This window comes from Aphis gossypii, chromosome 2 (assembly GCF_020184175.1).
Source record: "Aphis gossypii isolate Hap1 chromosome 2, ASM2018417v2, whole genome shotgun sequence".
NCBI lineage: Eukaryota > Metazoa > Arthropoda > Insecta > Hemiptera > Aphididae > Aphis > Aphis gossypii.
The window spans coordinates 71,646,432-71,673,175 of record NC_065531.1 but is presented as its reverse complement, the minus strand read 5'-3'; the positions used below and the strand labels follow the sequence as shown (position 1 = coordinate 71,673,175).

The 26,744-nt window shown below is 26.2% G+C and overlaps 1 protein-coding gene and 1 long non-coding RNA gene across 2 annotated transcripts; one reads left to right on the top strand and one right to left on the bottom strand.

The window, feature by feature from the left end:
* Positions 1-480: 480 nt before the first annotated feature.
* LOC126549719 (uncharacterized) lies at positions 481-1,145 on the bottom strand. The gene is made up of 2 exons (XR_007603832.1): positions 901-1,145; positions 481-677 (listed from the first exon to the last, which is right to left on the bottom strand). It is a non-coding gene; the product is annotated as an uncharacterized LOC126549719 (long non-coding RNA).
* Positions 1,146-1,343: 198 nt separating this feature from the next.
* On the top strand, positions 1,344-20,089 carry LOC114121764 (solute carrier family 46 member 3-like). Its single transcript, XM_027984218.2, has 8 exons — positions 1,344-1,818; positions 12,636-13,329; positions 13,595-13,967; positions 15,364-15,465; positions 15,556-15,693; positions 18,018-18,101; positions 18,160-18,316; positions 18,533-20,089. The coding sequence occupies exons 2-8, from the start codon at positions 12,739-12,741 to the stop codon at positions 18,774-18,776; spliced, it is 1,689 nt and encodes a 562-aa protein (XP_027840019.2). The 5' UTR covers positions 1,344-1,818; positions 12,636-12,738; the 3' UTR covers positions 18,777-20,089.
* The last annotated feature ends 6,655 nt before the right edge of the window (positions 20,090-26,744 follow it).

The following is a 26,744-nucleotide window of genomic DNA, read 5'->3' as shown; positions in this document are numbered from 1 at the left end:
TTTCAAAAACAAGATAACTTTTTAAAAAATTAGTGTATACTTAAAAGAATCATTTTATATAATTTGACTGAATCTAAAATATTTATTTTATTATTGATATACAAATATATATTTGCATGTTATACTTATTTTATAATTTATAAATAGTAACACTCTGTATAAACAAAAAAAAGAGAAATAATTAAAATACGAATGAGTAAAATATTGCAGTGATATTCAGTCATTAATTATAAAATTTACGTAATATAATAGTATTTGAAATGACGGAGCTTCTATTTATGTGAGTAAAATTCATGAAAATGAGCATTAGATCGTAATGTTCGTATAATCGTATGGTATTATAATAGGTAGGATACATATGAAATATGTTTTGGATTAAATACGGAAATATTGACAACAAAATATATATTTTTAATTGACAAAATATGACCTACTAAAAGACGTGGATATATGACGAGAACAAATTATTTTATTTAATGGTTTCAATGTCTTTTTTTTTATAATTTATAATAAAAATGTGCAAATATATTTACATTACATAGAGCTTAACCAATACGTGATTGTTGTACTGAATTGTGGATTAATCTTTGAAAAAATAATGTATATTTTCATTTGAATAAAACAAAAATGTGAAGTGTCACACCGGTAGTCTTATCCAAATAAAATCTTCATTTTTCCTAAAAAAAAAAAACAAAAAAACACGGTTAACTCTAATAATAATATACCTGTTATGTATAAGTATTTCTTGAAAAATGTCATTATTGCTGTTACAGTTTTTTGTCTTGCACACGATTCATCCATAAATAATAATTATTATTTTTACGTATTTTACCTATATCATCATATGCAATTGAATTACTTAACTGTATAGGTACGTGAACACTAATTATAGTTACCTACCTATATAGTTTCATTTTATACCAACAGTTAATTGCATCGTGGTGCAATAGGCGTTTACGAGCGCAATTCGACTGCAGAAATTTCAGCGGACCGCGCCGACGAATCTGTCAAGTCAACATCATTGTGTCGTACGCGACCGTTGAGTGGTAATAAATTTGTCATTTTGGTAACAGATCACGGGAAGCATTCATATTATAATAACATCACAAATACATAATAATAATAATAATAATAATAATAATAATAGGTACTATGTTAACGAGTGAGCGTGTGTGCGAGAGAAATATCATAAATTGTATACTACGCACCGTGGGTACGAGCGAAATGGAAAAGCGCCGCCGCGTCGGAAGTGGGGAGGAAGCAGAGGGCAGCAAATAGGTATTATATAGTGACGACAAATTAGCAGTCTTCCGTAACTCGTGGATACACGATTGTTTCCATAGTCGTATAGCGTAACAGTCACAAGTCGAACGTCGATCGACGACCATACGCACATAACGCGTGCATACAATACCAATGATCTATGATATAATATTTAAATCTCGTATTTCGTACGCGACGTGACCGCGTAACCGCTGCGCTCAGGGATATAGAACACAATACACAGATCTACCTGAACAGCATACATTTTGAGGTCGTACGACGAAGAATACGATTTAACGAGGAGCTGTTGTACCGCGTGCACACCGGCCAAAAACAGTAGTTGTATATTTGTGTGTTTGTGTGTGCGCGAGGTTTGCATGACGACTACTTGACTGATTTAATCCGTAACTCAAGACATTGTCGTACACAATACATACCGTCGACTGCAAGACGTTTAAACGATGTCATAAGCCGCAGTCGCTTTTCACGATTTTGGAATTCGATACGAACAGCATCATGATGTACCCGGCAAAACGTCGCGATTTCGGAAGAAAGGTAAGAAAACACCATGTGACTACCCAACTAATTATATAATATGAATTTTATGTTGTACACGTATCGGGTAAGTTTTTTTTTTCAAACAGAAATCATGATATTATAGTGTATATTGATATTTTATGTCTTTAAATGTTTTTTTTTTTTTTTTTTTGAATTGCTGTTAAGCTCGGATGTCGAAGGCGCTTCATCCGAATTAGAGACATGAAAATGATCGTTTACTTTTTTATTTTATTTATTGAAACTTTGTGGTTTTACAATTTATCTCAACATTTATATATATATATATTTACAATAACATTTATATTTTACATTTAAAATAAATTAGATATAATTAAACGGATAGACCAGTCTCACGTGTGATGGATAATATATTATAATATTATATAATATTAGGGTACGTCAGTATTATACGATATATTATTACGGTATACCTAAATACGAAACAATGATTCGGTTGGGGGTTTCACGCAATTTTAATGCATTTACTGGTTGCAGTATCTACGATCTACTAATAATTGGTATAGGTACCTACTCACTACGGTTTAGTTTTTATGTCAATACCTATACCCGGCCTTAAGTTATTCGAGTCTGAAAATTATGTCTAAAAAAGTTGTTGTCCGTGTTATGACGATAATCGGTTATTAGCGTCTAATTTAAATTGTATTTTATGTGCATATCGATGCGAGTTTATTTATTTTTTCTGAAAAATATTTAAATACGTAGATTATAATACAATATGCCTCGTAAAAACAGTTAATTTGTAAACGTTTAATCCGTTATCTAGTTAAGCTTACATAATTTTTATATTAAAACTAATAAATTATTTTAACCTTGTATTAGGTAGACATATTCAGTAGAGTTTAAAGATCGGAACTAAACTTCTTTTTATTATAAAGACCTCAATCAATTTAGAGTTTGTTGAGGTACAAGGATCTATACGAAGCCTTTTTATAAATTCACTAGTGTGTGTTACAATATGTATCATATTTATTAAAGTATAAACACTTTATTAATCATTATTTTATTACACTGCCGTTAAAATGTGTTTATTACAGCTGTGTATACAATAATACACGACTTATATAGATGATTGTGTTTTTGCATCTATACAAATTTGAATTAGTCTTTTTTTTTACAAAATTATACACGAGTTTACCTAATACATTTTTTTTGATTACTTTTAAAACACTTTTATTTTAATTACATTTCAAAAATAGAAATTCCTTTTTATAGCGATGTAACATTTCTGAACGAACTATTGCATAATTTTTTTTATTTTTAATATTTTTTATCACTGTTATTCTAACCGATATATTATTTCAGTTGAATATCATAATATGTCATTGTTTCTGGGACATTCGTAAATTGAGTAAAATAGAACAATAAAAGTTAATAATGTGGACCTCTAATGAAAATGAAAAATAATATTTCCTCATCTATTGTTTATATGCACCACAGGGTATAAATGTTATCTTTTTTGGATTTGTAGATGATGTCTATTAAAATGTGTTCATACTATCAATTAAGTAATGTAATATATTAGCAATAGATATTTTTTTATAAACAATGATACTTTTCTACCTATTTTAAACCTCGATATTAACTAAGTACCTAATGTAAATTGTTTTAAATTTCTAATCAAATATTTTAAATTTCACGTTTTGCTATATATATATTTTATTTTTTCGTTATAATATTTAAACATTATTCTCATCATTGATATTGAATAAGACGATACACTGTTAAACAAATTCCATAAAACTACCTAATGGTTTTAAATTGTGCAAATAATGGTTTGTCTAAAGTTAGTATACTTCTAGTGTATATTTTATCATTGAATAATTTCTTAGGTATTTTATATTATGTTGATATCAATACTTACATAAAATTATACCCAAAGCATTAATCCCAATTTGTATTCTAGTTAATTAAAATTTTACCCAATGTCGTGCAATTTAAATACTTCGAAACTAATGTACCTACGTAGTACTTATATTCGTGTGTAATCATTATCATCATACCTTTTAAATGTTAAATTTTGTATTTATTTTGAGATATTTTTTTATTCGATGTAAAATTATATCAAGTTTTTATTGCGTTAGTCTTGTTTGTCTATCATTCACTCGATTAAGATAGTGTGATGATTTTTATTGTTATAATTTATGATCCCAAGCATTATGTATTAATATTATCCATTAAATTCGGGTATAAGAAAAAAATTTAACAAGAATGTGGTGATAGCAAACATCGTATTATAGTAGCTCATGCATATGTATATATTATATAGTTAGTTACAAATTAAATGTGCTTTAGTGTCAATATAAAACAATTTAAAATTAAATACGTCGTAGAATAAGCAATCTCAACGTGGATGCAGTACAGGTTAGGTTAAGTTATATATTGTTTTATTCACCAAGTAGGGGAAAATTGATCCTAGAGTTTTCATCGAACTCCATTTTAAAATGACCACATTATCGACATTTCAGTTTACTATTATTGTTGATCTAACTAGCTAACCTAACACGTAAGTAGTATGTATGTTGTTATTTATTGTCCGAGAATTTCATTTATAAGATCCGGTGGTTGACTTGTTAAACATTTTCAGTAAATAAACACTGCAAAAAGGTATTTATATAATGTATTGCACTGACTCCATGTACGCTATATGTAACTTCAAAAAAAAAAAAAAAACTGTACATAAACATTGAATTATTCATTTTATACATATTTATTTATATTGTATAAATTGATATTTGATAAATTTCGAAAATTGATTAGTCACATTATTTTCCAAAAAGTGTAACACGTAAAAATTTATTTATTTCTAAGTTATAATTAATTTTGTTATCCAGCTTTAACTTTAAATTGAAAATATTTTATACCTCAAATTGAACAGTGTGACATTGTTATTGACATTTATTTATCCAGTACCTATAGCTTCTTGTTTTATGTAAAGTTAAATTTAAATTATATATTATATATTTTTTTTTGAGTTGATTCATTAACAATCGTAGTAACTTATACATTTTATATTAAATGATATATTGTGATATAATGGTTGTATTGGTTGATTAATAATATACAAGTGCAGTAGTATAGTACAATGATATTAAAATAAAATGTTTTAAATTAGAATATTTTGAATCTATTTTAGTGATTAAACACTCGTTTTGGGCAGTTAATATAAAATAGTCCCGCCACAGGGTTTTTGTTATCCTGTTGTGTAATATGAACGGATATAATGATTAAGATGAAGAAAAGCAAGTGGGTCAGACATTTCAGTAATAAATTAACACAGTTTTAGATTCTGAGAGGAGCGATGAATGTATTGGTTTTAAAATGAAATGTGCTTTTTTTATAAATGTTAGAAGACTTTTGTTGAGGTAAAAAAAAAAAATGCTTCATTTTTAAACTTTGAGAGTGATTTATTATCTCAAATTATATCTAGTTAATACCTATTATAGGTAATTAAAAGTCAAAAATACCCAGTTTTATATTCGGGGAAAAAACAAAAATAACAACAAGAAGAAAAATGAGAATATGATATTATACGCAAAAATTAATCGATTTATTCCAAAATTAATTCTACTGTTAATTACTGTAGAGATTTAAATTATTCACCACAAATACTTATTAACTATAAGCATGTTTTCATTTTCTAGACACTGTATACATTTTAAAATATCTCAGCTGTTTTTGTGCTATTTATAAACATTTGATATTTTTTTAAAGGTTTTATTGGTAAGTAAAAAAACTTGAAAATGTAATACATGATTCCTCATAAGTTTCTTATAAACTAAAATTTTAGCTTAAAGCCACATACATTTTTATGAGTAATTGAAAAGTTTAAGTTAAAATTTAATTATTTTCGTACACTAAGAAACCTTTAACTACTACGTAAATTATTATTTTTTTATTCACAACGGTATTTTCAAAATTTCAGATTAATTTAAAGTTATTTTTATACAACAAACATTTGTATACCATTAGCGTCTGTGTTGAATTATTATACGTCGTTATTAAAAGCTAGTTATATTATTTTGAATAATACCATAATAACTATTGTATGCGATTTGATATTGGAAAAAAATACTTATAAAATTGCAAATTTAACACATTAAAGGAACTTACTCTATATAGTGATATTTAAGACATCATGTTTAACAAAGATATTTCTTTGGGTTTTTTAATAAACAATTTATAATAATATTGAAGTATATGCTTGATAAATGTACAATGTTTGATGCCAATAGTATTCATTACCTAAGTAAATAATAGGATAATTATGTACTTTTACTTCGTAGATTGGGATTTATATTTTATTACCTATTGTCTATTCAATATAATTTCATGTTATGTAAATCTTAAAATTTTAGTTTTCGAGATAATGTTAGTTAGGAATTGTTTAAATCATGTTACATTTTACCTTATTTTACCTAACGCTCAAAAACAAACGTTTTACCTACTGCATTTATCGCGTCCGATTTCTATGGACTGTAGACTGTAGTAATCGGTAAATCAGTTTTTGCCAATAATAGACACGTGACACATATTGATTGCATAATTTATTATAAATACACAGGTTTACAACGACAAAACATTAAACAACTAAAACAACTATGAAGTTATTAATTAGCTAAAAATTTTCAAATCTTTAATCCTTGTGAGTCTTTTTTAAAAAATAAATTCCATTCAGCATGACCAATATTTGTATTGATACATATTTTTTATGTGTAGGAAGAGTTAACAGCTATATAAAAAAGATACTTTGTGCGCATTATTTATACTACTAAGACATTTTGTTTACATTTTTTGCGGTATTTTGTTTTCATTGAATATGTAGTCATTAAAGGCAGGTTACCTTTATGTAAAAATATTTATTTTAATTCATTATTACCTATTATAAAAACATCTTGTCATCCTATGTAACGAAAAAAAAAATTTGATTTTTTATCAATATAATTTATATGCATTATTTATATATTCGTATTTGCTACTTTTAGAATGATACCGTTTTGTTATAAATGAATTTTTAACAAGGAAAATTGGTTGTAAAAATAGTGTACCTATAATTATATGAATATTACACTATTTTAGAATTATTATCTTATTTTTTAATTTCAACAAACAGTTAATCAGATATTACATACAGAAAATATCACCAAGTATTTATAACAAAAATTCAAAAATCAATTTTAATGACCGAAACTTCGCGGTTATGGACACGTAACTAGTTACCGACGTTGAGCGGTTGTTGTCAAAGTTAATTTAATAAAGGGACTGAGTGTGGTTATTTATCAAGGTTGTTTATCGCGTATATAAAAAAAAAAAAAAAAAAAATTAAAAATTAGGACTCGTCTGTAATGACATCCTTTACACGACAAAATCTCCCCAAATTGACTTGGAATTGTTTCATATTACATAATATATTGTGATTGTTCTTATTGAAGAACGGTATTGTCTTCTTGAAATTTAATACACACGCCAACGTCTTTAGTTCATCTGTCAAAAGTAGGTAGTGTTTTTGAATTTTAAATGATTTTTATTTGAAGAATTATATCGTAAGATGTAGAAAATAATCATTGTACCTAGGCAATAATAACTTACAACCTAAATCATTGATCATAAAACAAGTTATTAAAACGATTAGTAAGGATATTTTACTGTGTCTACTTATCACGTTGATTATCACTTTATCTATAATGGTAAAAATTTCCAAAATATTTAAAAAAAAAAAATGGTTCAAAATGATTTTAATTATAAGAATAGCCAACAAATTTCAAATGTTCTAATACAACCAACCATATAATTATACTATATACTTATTACCAATACAAAATTACTATATTTTTCTATAATGTATTTATTAAATACATTTTTACAAACTTATTTTCATATATTAAATGTATCACTTTATTTGTCCGTATATTTAACCTATTAAAATGTGTTCTTATAATTTTTGTAGATAATTATGTGCGATTAATATAAATAAGGCATTAAGTAACAAAACTTAGAGTTAAAAGAATTGTGTTAATCTACAGTTATTGTGAATAAAATCTCTAGAGTTAATTATAAGTATTATCTGTAAATAAAATTATAATATTGTGTTTTGTGACCACAAAAAAAAAAAAATTGGTGAATAGGTACGACTCGATTGGGGCCAAGGACAGAACATTTTTGTCATTGATGATGAAAATACTCAATGTTTTTAATCGATGAGTCTGATCAAAGTTACATACATGTATATTTATATTTATATGTTCATATTTATTATATATATATATATATATATATATATATATATATATTAATTTATATACCTACTATAAACAGTGAAATAAGGAACAAAACTGTGTGTTACTATATGTACCTATTCTGGATCAATTACTTTTTATTGACATCCCTATTTAAATATTTAGAAATAAGAGGTGTGAATATTATGAATACAGATTTTCTTAGGAATCTTCTTCTCATTTTCCCATCGTCAAATCTTTTTCTAAGTTATATACACTCATACAATTATATAAAATATTATATACAGCTATATAAGCCGAATCCATTTATTTTATTAGACTTAAAACATAAGAAAGTGCCATAGTGTGTTTACTAATGTTTTCACTCGTAGATAGATGTTTATGTGTTTATATCTTCAATTAATCACTTTGGTCTGGAACATATTAATCTCTACTGTATATTTTCTGGTTCGAATTTGGACACAATTTTTTTGTGGGAATGGGAGTTTAACCCGTTTCCTTACTCCTCCCTTCTTCCACTCACCTTTTTCTATATTTGTGTCAACGGAAGCTATTTATAGATACTGAACCGAGGTTACGGTACGGGAACTACCGATTTAAGCAAAATGAAGACCAATATAATATGCTAAATATACATTGCCCAACGACTACTAATAGTACCTATTACAATACGAAGGAACTTAAAATGTTTGTATTATTTTGTTTTTTACAAGGTCAATATCAAGATTTAAATAATATTATGACCAGTATGATTAATTGGTATTTTACGAGCGCATTATAAAATAATGTGTGCAAAAACAAATAGAGTTACGGTTCGAAGACAATGGTACAATAGAAAAATGAAAATAACTGGTGTTGACTGTCAATAGAATATAGATTTAAGCTATCGTATTTTATTCACTTATATTATTAATATTGTTTAATATTTATATTACGTGTAGTTTTTTTAAATAGAACGATATTGAGTTATAAAATATGTATTACACATCATCACTCATTTTAACCAAATCTATATTTTCAAAAAATTCATGTTGATATTAGCACAGTTTGAAATTTTGAATATTTTCATGTATTTATTATGATCACAATCACACCGCAAATATACTTAAATTCCTGTTTTGTGATATAGACATTGATAATTTTTTTTAAATATTAAATAAACACACAATCGATCAGAAAACACAAAATTGTCGTAGTACTATTACGCAATAGTTAATATTGTATACCTACCAACAACGGTATTTGATTTATTTATGTAAGCACAATATGGACGTCGGTAGCTACATTTTCCAAATTAAATACACATTTATACAATTAAACATAATAGGAAAAATAATGAAAATAATAAAAATAAAATATAAAATAGCCGTTATTTCATTTATCACTTAAAGAAGAGAAAGATCTGTCTTCATTGGTAAGTATCGTATAGTTATTGAGTAGAGAGTTTAACTCATTTAATCCATAATATTGTCGGTGAAAGAAGGAAATGCAAAAATTTAAATTCGTTCTAGTAGTAGGTATTAGTCGACGACAAGAAAACTTAGCAGGGCGTTTTAGGTGTCGATGAATCAACTACATTGGATAAAAATTTACACAAAAAAGATATTAGCATTAATATTTGTCTGCGAATAGTGAGAGAAGACAATCCAAGATGCTGAAAAATCGGATCTTAATCATGGTGGTCACAGTTAATGAATTGAGAAAAATTACATTATTGTTGAGCTATTAATTTTATTTTACATCGGTATTGGCAAACGTATTTAAACATTTTATACTGTAGTAAGTACTCTTCCGATAGTGCAATTCGATTTTTATTCGTGTTAACATATGATATTTTTAAATTAATGAGATGTGATCTTATTTTAACATATGCATTTAATTATTCAATTTTAAATAATATGATTTGCATTTCACATACAACATACAACAAAGTACATTAATTGCCGGATCATCAAGCCTTGAACTACTAGTTGAACTATGGTGTATGTTATTATTTACACAGTTGTAATAAAAATAAAATTATTTACGTTGTGAGGTACCAGTTTGTAGATGGTTAACATTTACTTAAAATCATACTTAGTAAAAAGTTGGTTTATATTAATAAACGAGTAATAAGTTCTTCGGATAATGATATATTCTTTAAAAAGGTATTTTTTTTTTTTTGTTTACAACAATTTAAGGTCATTTACAAGGTTTATGATTTATTCTATTTCAGAATAAATTAGTAAAAATAACATGTTTACTCGTTGTATCGCAAACGTAGATTAGAAATGTATTGTATATTCGTATAGATAGATCGTACTTATGTATTTTGCAAAAACGTGTGAAAATATTAGTAGATAAACAATTAGAAGAACGTCTGGGACATCGACATAATAATATATTTACTATAAAATCATGATTAATTCTGCGGAGAGATATCATGTCAAACTTAATGTGCAGACCTCTAAGTACCTGTTGTATAATAAAGCGGTTTCTATTAAAACAACAGTATTGCGAATTCCCGACGAAGGTACATCGATACTGCAAGCGGCGTATTATAAGTTTATATACATTTATAGCACATACACTGTTACTAATATTAATTGTAGGTCAATGCAGTGGTTGCAAACTCTTCACAACTACAAGCACCGTGTGCGTCTAATTACTTTTACTTATCGAAGACGATAATACGACTCGATATTTATTAATTGCTCGTATACTAATTATAATTTGTTACGGTAACAATGAACAAATACAATATTCGCATTACGTATAAATATGCACAATGGGTATTTTTAGACCGATCGTATTGAGCTTGCGCCTAATAGTATTTGTCTATGGTAGGTAGTTAACAATACTAACAGTACGTGCATTTTACCAATGCATTTTGAAAGTACTTAAGATTTATAAAAATCTGCTAAATTACATTATGTATGAATGCAAGGTTCTAGAAAAATTCTATTTATTTTCTTTGAGGACATTATATCTGTATAAACTTTGGTTTTTAAATTAGTTACTACTGCAATGCTATATATTTAATAGACCTAAATAGGAATCTAATATTAATCGAACGATGTAATAATCTGATAAAGGCGTCTACAACGATAGATTATTTTTAACCGTTTTTAGATTTTATTTATTAAATGTTTTAATTTATCTAATTTATAATTGTAGAATAGAAGAATAAAATCAAGAGACTGAATACTGGCAATTGATTTTTTATTATACTTAATATTAAACTATAAAACTAAATACACTGTCATATTATTTATTATTTTCTTTAACTTGTGTTAAACATTTTTTTAAATAAATTCATACTTTTTATTTTAAAAAAAATTAATTTCTTAATAATGTACCTACCTGTAATTTTTTTACAGTAAAAAAAAATCAACAGAAAACCACTAAAGATTACAAAAATTACCTACATAGAATATTCCGTTTGTCAGACAATTTTAAAAAGGTTGTAAACTAAAAGATTAACGTTATCATATTATAATACATTAATTGTATATCAACCACATTCTTATATGGCGCTTACATTCTTGATTATTTCAAAATGGTATAACTAAAAAACGGTATAGTTTTTTTCCAGTACATATAGATTGTTCTATAGGATTTTCTCAGTAAATAAATTCGAATTGAACCTCTGCATTCACAAAATGTAGGATTATTTTTTCATATTTATAAGACAAATTCTTTTATTTTATAACGATATTATTTTGTACAATAGACAACAAACGTTTATGATATTACGATCATTAATGGTCACCATAATTTAACCTGTTATTTCTTGAAGTGCTTTTGAGAATACGTTATTTGATAATAATAATGAAAAATAAAAAAATCAATACTTAGATCACTTACGTGATCAAACAAGATACATACTCGTAAAAAGATAGAGAGAGCGTAATTAAGAGTGAAAGAGTTGAAGAGAGAAGGAAGAATAATCATTATATACAAGATGATTTGTCACCTTAATGGTGTTATAATAAGTGTGTCATAAGGTCATTGCTTATAACTTATAAGTTACTCCTGTGGACCATTGACCCGTTCGATTATAATTAAGTATCACTACAAATCTATCACGTCGGTTTTCATAATTTGTTGTTGTATTTTCCCTATTATTGTTTTTAAATTGAAATAATTATGTTAACTAAAATATTTTGTGGTTTTTTAACTTCAATGCCGTCACAATGGCTCTTCCTTATAGCATTTTAATTACTCGACAAATAATTGTCTCTCAGGCTCCACGATCTTGACACAAAAACGATTAAAAATCAACTACATAGAAAAAAGGTCGAATGATCCGAAATTAGTCTTTGTAAACGCATGTAATTCCGTATTGTTTTCATAAACAAAAAGTTCAACGTTCTATATAAATTATTTTATATTATTTAAATATACCTTAATTGTTGAATTATCTCTTTCAAATATTCATACAATTTTTCCATCTACCTAGCTGACCTATGTTTTCACGCTGTTATTTTATTTTTTAAATAAATGTACCGTGTGAATCACAAAAATTATTTTTAACAAGTATTCAGCAACTATTTCAACTTAAATTATGTTTGGTTTTAGATGTTTGGACATGTTTGAGTCCATGCGCGCTTGCTGTCGAACACATTCGATTTAACACATAGCTGTGTTTGAGCACCGTCATTCCAAAAATAATCCTAAAACAATGACTTACGACACCAGTGGGGTGAAACGCGAGAAGCAGTCGCCGCCGGAAGACAATCACGAATCATGGCAGGCAATGAGCATCATGTCAAAAGCCAAATTCATGTTGAAACACTGTACGGTGGAGCCGATGCTGGGGTGCTATATAGTGTCCAGCGTGCTGGCATCGCTCGCCACGCAAAATCTGAACTTGCAGAAGGCGTGCCGGGTGAACCTCCACCTGGACAACGCCACGTGCTCGGCACTGGAGAGCCGTTCGATGGACAACTACACGAAAGAAGACGAGGTGATCGTTCAAGAGTTAGTGGCCGATATGATAATATGGAAAACGATCGTGCAGAGTAGTATACCGTCAGTGCTGATAATATTCATCGGATCGTGGAGCGATCGGAATCACAAACGCAAACCGTGCATGTTGATACCAATCATCGGTGAATTTCTCACCAGCATCGGCCTGTTGGTCTGTACTTACTACTTTTACGATCTCCCGATGGAGGTGGCCGGGCTCGTGGAGTCCGTACCGCCGGCCATGACCGGTGGATGGATGACCATGTTCATGGCGGTGTTCAGCTATGTAGGAGACGTGACTACGGTTAGTAAAAAATCCAATATTGCGCCTAAGACCACGGCAGTCTAGTCAATAATGTAATTATTTTACCAAGTCATATTTGTGATTAAATCGCTGTCCATACGGCATGTGCAAATCGTACAGAATTGCGATTCCCGTGTATAGTTGTTTATATAATCCGTTATTCGCGTTTCTAAAAGAACGCGGACAATATTAACGATTCCTACACTGAAAGCAATTTAAAATGGCAGCAATATATTTTTTAATTTGTTCGTTTTTATTTTTTCAGGTGAAAATGCGCACGTTAAGAATTGGTATAGTGAACGTTTTCTGTTCTGTGGGCGTGCCCATCGGCACCGCATTATCTGGAGTACTGTTCCGAGAACTTGGATTTTACGGTGTATACATCATAGCTACAGTATTATACATATTTGCATTTGTGTATGGCATGGTTTTTATCAAAGAAACGAAACCAGTGATTAGTATCGAAAGCAAAGAGCCACCGAGGGACACCTCCTGTTTGGATTTCCTCAAGGACTTTTTCAGCCTGAGCCATATCAAAGAGGCCGTTCGAGTGACGTTTAAAGAAGGACAGTACAACCGAAGACTAAGAATCATTGCTTTAATGGTTGTTGTCATCGTTGTAATGGGCCCTTTGCATGGTTTGTAAATTTATATAAAAAATTGATATGCTTGAACGTATTATTTTTTTTTTGATATTGAGCACACAATTTGTTTTTACATACTTGTTTATAAGTCGACCTTGAAATTTGTAAATCTGACGGATTAATATTATGGTTGGTTTGAATGGCATTAAAATGACATTGTACAATACTATGTCGAATATAAATTATGTAAAACATAACTTAAAAGAAATATCAACCGTTCCTCTATGAAATACGTGTAAATAAAGTGCATATCTAATCAATACTACCGTCGTAATATAATAATAATTGTATACTTCTTTCTTGAATAACCCTAACTAAATATCTATTATTTTATTAGATACTTTAAGATGATAATTTTTTCTCTTGCATTTTATTCACATTAAAAAACTATTTGAACCTTCTATTTTTTTTTTATATACACGAGTAACACTATATTATTATGGTGGGTATAAATAATGTTATAAGTATTTTCGCTTTTTTCATTAAACCTTATTTAAATTTTTCATCATATCTACTTAACAGTTATAAATATTAATCTAATAGAAATGAATGCAATTTATTATCTTGAAGCTATTTATAACTTGAAGTTACACAATAATGGTATTATAGTTATTATATAGGTACTACCGTATCATTATAGTTGATTTCCAAATAAAAAAAAATACAAGATAGGAGAAATGATTAAATATTAAATATTAATAATTTAATTGTTTTAATCATGATGACCTTAAACTATGTGTATACTTGTATATAAGTACAAAGCTTTTTAATTTTTTTGAAAAATGATAACTTACAATTATTAAAGTACACATTATTGTATTTGTTAATTTATAAGTGGTTTTGAATAATTATTACTGAATTTTATTTTACAATACCAATCATATTTAAAAATTGTTTTCTTTATTAAAGTAGGTAAACTCAATTTTATTTGAATTACATTATACATACAAATGATTTATATTCTTGGTTATTACTGTAAGTTATTATCGTTTGTCAGTTGCTATTAATTATTCCATTATTCAAATAGGCTACCTTTAAATTTTATCTTGAATAATACGGAAGATGTTGACCGTGTACTATTTCTAACATAATACTATATCAAAAAATATCATTTTTTTTTTTTAAGACGTATTCGTATAAACAACAAAATGTGTCATAGTATATTTAAATATTAATACAGTAGTATTACTACTACTACTTCTAATACTACTACCTTCTACTACTAATAATAATAATACTTTAACGAACCGTTTATAGCTATAAAACATTATGAAATGTTATGAATGTTAAGTATTAATTGTGATTTGATAATTTTAATTTATATCGTTTTTAGTTAATAATTCTTGGTTTGTGATTCAGTAATTTAACGTATACAATTTAACATTTTCAGGTGAAATGTCTGTGATGTATTTGTTTACACGTGTACGTTTCAATTGGGACGAAGTGAACTACAGTATGTTTTCCACGTATTCTATGATTACTAACCTAGTAGGTTCGTAAAAATGTATACTCTAAATAGTTTCGAGATTTTAATTGTTATATTAGAAAGAAAAAAAACTTATATTATTTTTAATCTAAATAGGTACAATGTTTTCGGTCGGAGTGTTCAGTCACATGCTGCAAATTGACGATGCTTTAATCGGAGTAATATCGTGTATGAGTAAAATATTGGCCGGATTTGTTTACGCGTTTGCTACTACAGATTTCGTATTTTATTTAGGTTAGTAATAGTTCAATAACAAAATAAATAAATGGAATTATCTATTAATATATCACTCGCTAAAGAAAAAGCACCTTAAACATAACAAAACTAAATAAGATTCTTAAAATAAAAAACAAATTAATACATATTTATGTATTATAATTTACAGCCCGTACATAAAAATAAATAATAATAAAAAATAAAAAAAGTAAGCGAGTGAGTACGCTTTGCTGTACTATAGGTGTCGAGTGGGTCACTATTATGGGAGTATTAATTTTGAATTTGATGACATATTATTGTATACGAAAAACGATTCTCAGTGAAGACGGTTCGTCATCCTATACCACTAAGTATATTTCATACCTAATACATTTTTTCAATATAGGTTAGGTTAGGTTAGGTAGCTATTAAAATCATTTATTTTATTTTTAGCATTACAATAGGTTGATATAATTTTATTATAATAATAAATATTTATACTATATTATATCAAATTATAAAACTCAAAATTGAATTACATATTTTTATAAACACCTAAAAACAGTTAAAATAAATCCATAGTTTAAATAGATAATATCTTAGAATAAATTTCATGTAGGGAAATTCATAATAATATAGTATACGTAAAAGATTGAAGTCCCCACTAATAATGTTTTGATATTATTTCAAAATAATTACCATCGTTATTTATCGTTTAAATAAGTAATGTCGTCGAAATTTGAACTTGACATTCAAAAAAAAAAAAATTATTTTTTATATTTTTATATTTTAAGGTTTAAGTTTGGAAAACTTGAGTAGGGCTTGGATATTAAAGCATATGCTTTAATTATATATGCATAATAATCATTTCATATATATATGCAAATTTATATATATGAAAAAAAAATCTAATTTTTATACATAAATTCGTTTATTCTGATTTTAAATAAACCAATTTATTTTTTATTTTTTTCAATTATTCCTGCTGTGAATTTTTTATATGTTTATTATGCTATTGTAATAAAAAAAGATGAATTAATAAGAAATGTAAAAACCCAGAATGTGAACTAAATAGTTGTATTGGATTATTATTGTTTTCGTTATCGGTTTGTTTATTAAATGTATTAAAAGTTTAGATTATCGATGCAGTACCTGTACGGTCAGTATGCCTATAACATCGATATTGACCATTCCAAAATTTTAGATTTAATGTTGTAATTTGAAACCTTTTATATGAAGTATTCACCGATCACTTCAGTGAATATAAAGAATTCGTTTTTTATGTTAAATGTTAAATATTTTGTCGAAGGATGGAGTCAGTTTCACTACTAAAAATCTCGGGAAATATATGGTATACGATAATTAATTATTTTTTTAATTTAAATTAATTTTAAAAAAATTTTTATTCATTTTTATAACTAGTTCATATTAATTTTTGGTCTCTTTTTTTTGTTTCTTTCAAAAATAAATATGTTTCTTTTTTGATTTTTTAAAACAATCGTGTACTTTTTTAGTTGCTTATTATGCTTTAAAACCCGAGCTCTACTTATGAGGAAATTTATATAACATTTTCAAAACTTAGAATTTATAAGAATTTTTCCATGAATTTGTAACTACAAAATAATTTACACATTTTTAAATTTTCGTCAAAATTATAATTTCAAATACGTGTAAAAAAATTATTATCAACATAAAGAGTATAAATATATTAGGTATACTATTTCTTTTTTTTTTTTGGTTTTTAAAAAATCAATTGTTAAAACACGCTTAAAATAATTGGAATACACTCACACCAATATTTCGTTGTCTGTCTTTCAAACGCTTAAAATAATATTAAATTTTCATTCTGAATATTTTTAGCTTCATCAGTGCTAAAATAAGGGTGAATTGATTTCTTATCAAACTTTAAAGTATAAATATTTCTGTTTTTATTTCAATATTCGATAATGTTTTAATTTTTAGATTGTAATACTTACACACTCATAATTCTCTTGAAAATATAAATATCGTATAAAAACTGTACGTTAGCACAATAACTTTTATTACCATTATGTATTGGTTGAGTTACTCGAATTATTGACCATGATTTTTTTATGATAAAAACTTGTAAGACAGAAACAATTTATTATCTTAAGAATAAAGCGTATTGTAATCGATTAGTATTACATTATATTATTCGGAGAATAAAAATTGTACTCATATAAAAATAATGAAATAATAAGTATTATCAGTTATTTACCATAGTCTGTAAAATTTTATACTTGAACAATTGTTAAATTAAAACAAAAAATTTCTTTTTTATTTATAAAAGTTTATAAAACAAATCCACGTAATCCACGATAACAAATATATTATATTTACAGCACCACTAGTTGACATCGTAAACGGCACGTCGTTTATTGCCATGAGATCAATCATTTCAAAACTTGTACCACCAGATGAACTAGGTATGTATTCGGTTTAAAATTGTTTTTTCCGTATCTAATCTCACTCAAATTTTTTCAGGAAAAGTTAACTCGCTGTTCGGCGTATGTGAAGCTCTAGTACCCTTAATTTACGGACCAATGTACAGCGCTGTTTACAAGGCTACACTGAAAACAGTTCCAGGAGCATTTTTCTTACTCGGTGGTGCATTAACTGCTCCTGCAGCTCTCATATTTTTGTAAGTATAATATTTTTGTCTTTAATTGTTTTTATCAATAAAAATATATTTTAAAAATTAATATTTTATTAATATTTTTTTTAAATTTAAATTGTTGAAAATTAAATTATTTTAGATATACTTATATCAATATTATTTCATTTGAAAATGTCTTAACCTAACTTTTAAATTTATTTACCATAAATATTTTAATATATATTTATATATCTATAATAGATGGATGTACAATGAACATAAAAAGGAACAGAGAGAAAAAGAAGCAGAGATCAAAGATGAAGAAAAGAAATCTGCTACGCTGAAGAAAAAAAATAGTTTAGACTTCAGGATATCCTCTCATGACTTCGACTTGAAAACCATATTAGATAGACGAACACAGACTCATAGAGGTTCAGGGCAATTTTCAAGTCTAGGATTGGACAACATAGCATTCCAAATGGAAGAAGGAACTACTAAAGGCTAATAATCCTGATGACTAACAATATGATTGAGTGTTTTTTATTCCTAATGTCATTAGGACACTACTTCGTTCATTCGTATCGTGTATAATGTGTACATAAGTTAAGACGTCCGTGAGAATTATTCAAAGTTAGTAACTTAATGTCTTTAATTTGATTTTCAATTTTTTTTTTTTATGAATTTCTATCGCCATAGTTGAAAACAAACATCATCATTTATAATTATCGTTTTCCTGTGTATGGAGAATATTAGTTTTTGGACCAATTTGCTTTGAAAACATTTCCATTTACTTCCTATAGGTCTGGAGGTAATATTTATGCTTGTAGTCATAAATAGAAACATCTATAGATGATTTAATGACAATTTCACTGACCGGATTCCAAATAAAAATATTGTATATTATATATACATAAACTGTTAATAATTAGTGGTCAAGCGATTAATTTAATACTCGTATAATACTAATAATATTGTCTTATAGACATGAAATACAATTTTCCTAATTTATTTATCATGACAGACTTAAACATCTGAACTTTAAGTTACCTATCTTTGTACATGCATGTAAATATACATAAATATATAAATATATAAATATATAAATATATACATACATGCTTATAAATAGTTATACATTAGTTATGTTTTATAATATTTCACCGCGAGGTATTAAAATAAATGAACTGTTTATATTGGTTTGGTTGAACAATATAGATTTAAGAAAATTAATTTAATTTTGACCTTATTATTATTATAATTTTTTTTTTTTTTTGTTATTATTATAAATATATAATAATATGTTTATCGTGTATTAGGTGTTAAACATTAAAAATGTAGAATTGTATAGATGTATTACTAGAAACATTAAAATAGTATTTGTTTAAAAATATATATACGTGATAATAAAGTATAAGTTTGTTGATTTTAAATTTTTTTGAAACTTAAAACTCTTTTTTTGATTTTGTAAAAATTAGGAGGTATAATCTCTATCGGCACCATGGGCCATGACTCCACTAATAAAACTTCTATTCATATAATAGTAATACGGCAAACCAATACTATTAAAAAAAATAATCATAATAAAATGATTATATTTTTACCATTTTTAATTACAAACAAGAAAATGTATAATGTATTTTAATTTTTTTTATTTAGGGAGATAGTGATTAAACTTTAAACAATTAATCTGTAAACAATTGTTAGTTTTTAAGGTTTTTGTTCAATAATAGTGTAAGTATATATAGTAATGTTCATAAGTTGTAAATTATACAAAAAATAAAAATGATATATTAAAAGTTCTCATTCACTCATTACACACATTTAACACTAACAATATTCAATAAAACCTTAATGTTGCCTATTTAAAGCTCCTTAAAAATACAAATTGGTAGTTGGTAGGTACTTCATCGTTTATTTCATGTATAATATATGTATATTGTATATATTATATATACATATAATATTATAAGTAATATTTGAAAAAGTTTCTGTACCTACCTTGTCTCTTTAGTTATAACTGTACACATGTAATATAAATTATGAATAAATTAAACTTTTTACAAAAATGTTTATTTTAGATACATAATATTTTATTATATTTATTATTTTATTGTTATATATTTGCAATTAATTTCAGTTACCATTTAAATTTAACATCCTACAATAATGTTTTCTTCTATGTTTAACATTTTAACAATTATTAAATTCAGGTTTATAGATTCAAAACAAGTATAATTTTGGAAAGTAACCCGTTCGCCTTCCGTTTTATAAAAAGTTCGATTTCCAAATGGCTCCTGTTAAAAAAGGTTTTACGAACAGAAAAATTCCCAAACGGCTCCGGTTTTTACAAATTTTTTCTCATTTCATACACACTTAAAACTGTCTCAAAATAGGTGTGGTTAAAAACGTGATGATGTATACTAAGTAAATAGTAAATTACAAAAATTATATATTATTGTGAATTAAATTTTATTAAAATAATATTAAATTAAAAAAAAATTAATTTATATATAAGAATATATAAAAAAAAATTATACACTGAATAAATTTTCAAGCCAATATTTTTTTATAAATACACTTATCATATTATGTATTATTTCACTCGATGAAAATTTGTCAATGAAGTTTTTAATGAGCTACTGTTTTTTTTTTTTAAGATTTAGGTGTATCGATATGACTTCGAGCTTTAATTTAATTTTTATCTTTTTTTCGACATTAGCCGTTTGGGAATAAATAAACAATGGATGGAAGACTTTTGGGATGTGCCGTAGTTTTGAGGTCATGGACTTATTTTTCTACCGTCGAATCAATCAGTGGCAAAGACGGAAGTTTAAATTAATTTATAGAATTTTACTACCTACGGTCAACTGTAAATTTTTAATAGAAGTTCGTGAATAAATCGTAATATGTACAATGTAGGAACGTGTAGTAAACATATATATTGATATATACCTATGGTCTGTGGGTTTTTTATCGTCAGGCGACAGACCATAAAAAATGTATTGATATCAATCATTATATATGGTAAATACTAAATACGCACCTATTTTTGTATCGTACGTGGTATGCGTTTAAATGTTTGATAATATATTTCTTACAAAACGATGACAAACCATAAGTAACTTCATCGTTTTATTCATACATATTGCATGATGGTAATATTGGCCTCAGTAAGTAGTTTCGAAACTTAAATCACGAACCACAATCGTTTGTTAAATCAATGATAAAATTCGAACATAATATATTTGCAAAATTATTTTTAAAGTGCATAAAATGCACAGTTTTTTATTTCGCTGCAAGTACATTTCGAACTAAATTTGACATTTCTATATAAGTATTGATAAAATCCTAGAGAATGTCCAGCGAAATAACTTTGTTCAGTATATATTTGTTTTTATCTTATGAAACCCCATACATAATATTATAATTTAAGTAACAATAACAACAATTAATTTAGTATAGTTAAATACTATTACGCTAAGACAAGAGACAGCTGATCAAGTAACTACAACAATACTACACATATGTAAATTTAAAATTAAGTAATTATGCTGATTTCCGCAATTGATGAAATGCCTACTCATACGTCCAACAGTTTAAAAATGTCAAACAAACGTAAGGACAAATTAAGACTTCCTTTTAATTTATATCGAGAAAAGTATTTACTCACGATTAGCCAGTTCCAAAAAGTGTTCAGCAAAACAAATTAGACATGGAGTGTATAATGTGTTGAATAATTTGTAGATAATATTTAAGTCAATTATCAAATAAAATCTAAAGGTAAGAATATTACAGCTTTGAATCTACGTCGTCTTATGATGGTTATACAATATTTCAAATTTTAAAAATTGTATGAGTTTTTTTAAATCATTACACTTTCTTTGTTTAAAAATTAAACTTTTGTACGAAACCGACATTTGATCATTAGTCAGTTCACTGTACAATATTCAAGCTAACCATAAATAATTGATTTTTGTTCAATGTAAATTTGTTATGCTGTTTACTCGTGTATTTATAAGAGAGAGAGAGATAATAAGTTGTATTATTTTAATAAAATTTGCCCGTAATGCCTGCGTATATACTATAAGCCATAAGGGTAGTATTATTTTATATCAGTTGTTTACAAACAAACCAAAATTAATGGTTATTATTACATAAATTATGATGTATTACTAGATAGTTCTGATAATAAATACATAGATAAGTTAAGGCGTAAATACAAGCTATTATAATTTATATTATATAAATAAATGATTATGAAATATTTGTGGTTTAACCTTTCAGCGTAAAGATTAAATACCAAAATATACTAGAGCTGACTATTGCGTTTTTATAAAACAAATTTGAAAGTGATAGAATTACAATCTAACCAATTCAAAAAAATACTTCCTATCACTTCTGAGTTTTTCTGACTCATATCCGTTATTATGCATTTATCTTACTTAAGTAAATAACTAAATCTACTAAAATAAAAATACTTTCTTATTTTTCTTAAAAAGTATTTCTTTATTTATCTAGACTAGATGAATACTTATAAGAAATATTGTAAAGCCAATTTTAGATTCTAGGTAGGGTGATGAATAAATCGATTTTTATAATTATACTGTGTGGGTGTTTTTAATTTGTTTATATATACAATAAGTAGTTTAAAAAAAAATGATCTGAACTTAAAATTTGAGGGTGGTTTATGATATTTTACTTTAAGTTTAAATTTAATTTCCAAAATATTTTGACTCTTTTTAATCTATTTTATAAATATGAGAATATTTTTTGATTTTGATTTAATTTTTTTTCCAATTATTGTACGTAAAAATATTTTTGAGGCTATACTTTGAGCTTTCATTACATGGTTCCTCATAAGTTATAACTATGGCCATTTATAAATATTAAAGACATGTAAACACACATTTTTTTATAAGAACTTTAAGTTCAAATTTTGACACTTTGCATACTAAAAATACCATTATTGTAATACATCGTAATACTAATAGTAAAATAAATTACATAAATAGCAATATTAAAAAACATATTATAAAATACAATTAGTAATTTAGGCTGACAGATCTTCAATGCTAATTAATAATCGTGTTTCGTGTATACATATTCATGATCCGTCACACTTTAACCCACTCAAAAATTACTTTATAGCAGACCAACATTCACTTGCAACCTGCTTGATTTAATTAGTGTAATTTATATCGTACAAAAACGTTATTAAATATGTATAAGTTGTTATATATTACAATATTAAACAACCAGGAAAGAGAATTAGCGAAAAAAATTACATATTGACATTCGGTTTGTCGTGTAATTATTTAATAGGTAAGTAATAAGTATTTTAATAATTTTAAATTTTATCCAATGACAATAGTTCTTGTCAAAGCTTATATGTTAAGCCTTGGTATTCCATTATTGAACAGTAGAAAATTTGGTACCTATATGTGCACCTGAGCATCAACAATTTTATTTTTAATTATAGATGTCAACCTTGTATTAAAATTAATGTTTTAATGGAAGGAAATGCAATTTAATTTTAATATTATTAGAAATAATGGTAAAAAAAATTCTAGTGAAACAACAGTATTTTAATACAAATGCACTACACTAATTACTTAATAGACATGTAAGGATAAACACATTCTACGAGCGTGTGAGATTTCCAAGTTTCTCTAAAAATCCACGAGACAACATTATTTTCTTTAAAATACTACTAGATTGCAAGGTGTTACGTGGTATAACGTTTTCATTTTAGATATTAATTATCTTCAAGAAAAAAATTGCAAAGATAATAATTAGCGAGATGTTAAAAAATATACAGTAACACTTAACTAATAATAACTTATACAGGATTAATTAACCTATAACTGTAATAATATATTATAACTGTAGTTCGTGACAACTTTTTTAGGACGGTTAGATAGATAAAATACAACAAGCGTATTGAGATTTTGTATTTTGCATATAAATATAAATTCAAATTCATATATTACCTGTATGATATAAAATATAATCAACTGTATATAATTGCGTTGTAAGTGCTAAAATAACGTGGATGATAACTACTAGGTGTTTGAATCAGTATTAACCGAAAAAACAAAATTCTGGTATGAGAAGAATTTATTATTTAATATGTAATATGAAATAATTTACACAACTTTTTTAGTGATGAATTATAAAAATAATACATCTACATTTAGACTAACTAGCATTTATCTGGATTGTTTCTTCTATTTCCTTGGATAAATTCTTCTTTTTTTTCGGAAAGAATATTATTTCAATGTCATATATTATGTACCTATCGTTAAACAGAGTAAATTAGGGTATACTAAAAATAAATAAATGCATAATAACTGTTTGGGATTTATGATGGACAACTATTATAATAACAATGTGTACGTATGTCCGTCACGCCCAGTGAATTCATTGAAAACATGCTAATACTTGTTATATATAATGACATACAAATAATCATTCCATGTAGTATTGCCGGTCATGCAGTTGATTGTCATTGATTATAAAACGAGAAAACTCAACAAACAAAAAGATAGGTACATAACACGTACCCTGGAAAATAAAATAATGTAATTCTATTTATGTAGGTATATACCGGTTAATTACAATAACTGTAAAACAATAGTAAACGTTAAATTGCGTTGTAACTTATGACTGTATAATATTTATATTAGATACATCGATAAAAAAAAAAAAAAATTATTTATTTTATCTATAGATGAACTATTATGAAAATTGATTAAGTAGGTTTATTTTAGATTCTGAGCAGTACCTACGCAAATGTACTGATACAACAATGATGCAGTTAATTTTTTATGTGCGTGTCTGAAACTCTAAAGACACTCCTCATGGGAGTAAAAATTATTTGATCTTCAACTTCATAAGTAAAAACTTCTCTACGCTTTTCTTAAAAATCGGGAATAAATAAACGAAAACAAATTGTTTTAGTTTAATTTTATTCCGTTTTCTATAAACCTATTTATGCTGTTGTAAAACACGTTGGTATTGACTTATAAGTTAACATCAACTAATAAAATACTATTATGAAGTGCTAAATAATAATTATTGTACATAAATTAGGGGTGCGGGCGATAAAAAATAACCAATTGGTTAATACCCAAGGATCAAGAGGCTACACCCTACATCATGTTAAAACCTAAACTGGTAAGGTTAAGGCTCCATCCCCCCTTCCGGTAACTTACAGATTTTCTCTAATAAAAATATAACTTTTTAAAATTATATAATTTACTAAATAATTATTTAAATGTTGGTATCATATTACATAATAATAATACAATAATCCTAAATACTATTATTATTTATAATATCGTATATAGTAACGGTACTTGTTTTCTGTTTGTGATATCACCACTGAGGTGGGAACCACAATAATAATATTACTTTCCAACTAATATTACTTTCCATATAGTACTACTTTCCTCATCAAACGGTACTATACATGGACACTGATGCAATTTATTTATAAAATAGTTAATTTAGTATAGTTAACTAGTATTTATAGGTACTGTTTTAACTTTTAAGTATAGATCAGTAGAGTATACTTGACCAGAATTTTGTAGAGTGTTCCTATAACACTAAAATCAATTCGCAACTATTACCGGACAACTAATGCAAGCTATTTAATATTTTCCAAACTAACATATTATCTTAAATCTATAACCAATCACTATTTGAGGTAGGTGTTTTAAATATATAGGTTTAATTACTTAGAAATATATTATTAAAAATACAATAAATACACATCCAAATCAGTACATAAACTTTTCAATCACAATTTACATTTGAAACTTAAAATACAACAAAGTGACTTTCTCAATTTTTAAGTTCTATCAATCTACTAATTGTTGTAGTACTACATTATTACAATGCTATATAATACGTTATAGTTGTAGATGATCTTATCTGGACATTAGCTGATATACTATAGCCCATAACCAATGAAAAAATCACATGTATTACCAATTCTTACATTAAAAAATATTGAAAAATAAACTGCATCAAAATTTCATAGGTACTACCTTTTATTTCTTTTCTTTTTTTCTTTTAATATTTTCTGTACGCTTAATCCAATTTTAAAACTTTATTAAGTGCTTATTATTAGATATTACAAACTAAATATATATTTTTGAAAAATTTAAAAATTAATCTAGGTGCTTACACTATTAATTTTGATTATTTTTATCGAATTAATTTTACATAATAATGATTAATGATATTATATTTTTGAAACTTTTTTCTGCTTTTAGACATTGTAACATTAGAAACAATGGAATGAGATTAACGCCAATTGCATAATTTAATGTGCTATGATCTCTTTAAGTGAGGTAATATGAGTATATTTACTAATTATATACAAGATTACTTGGAATTACATTACCTTTTTTTTTTATATAAGATTATAAAATTACTAATCATTATCAGTTAACCAAAACTGAATAAC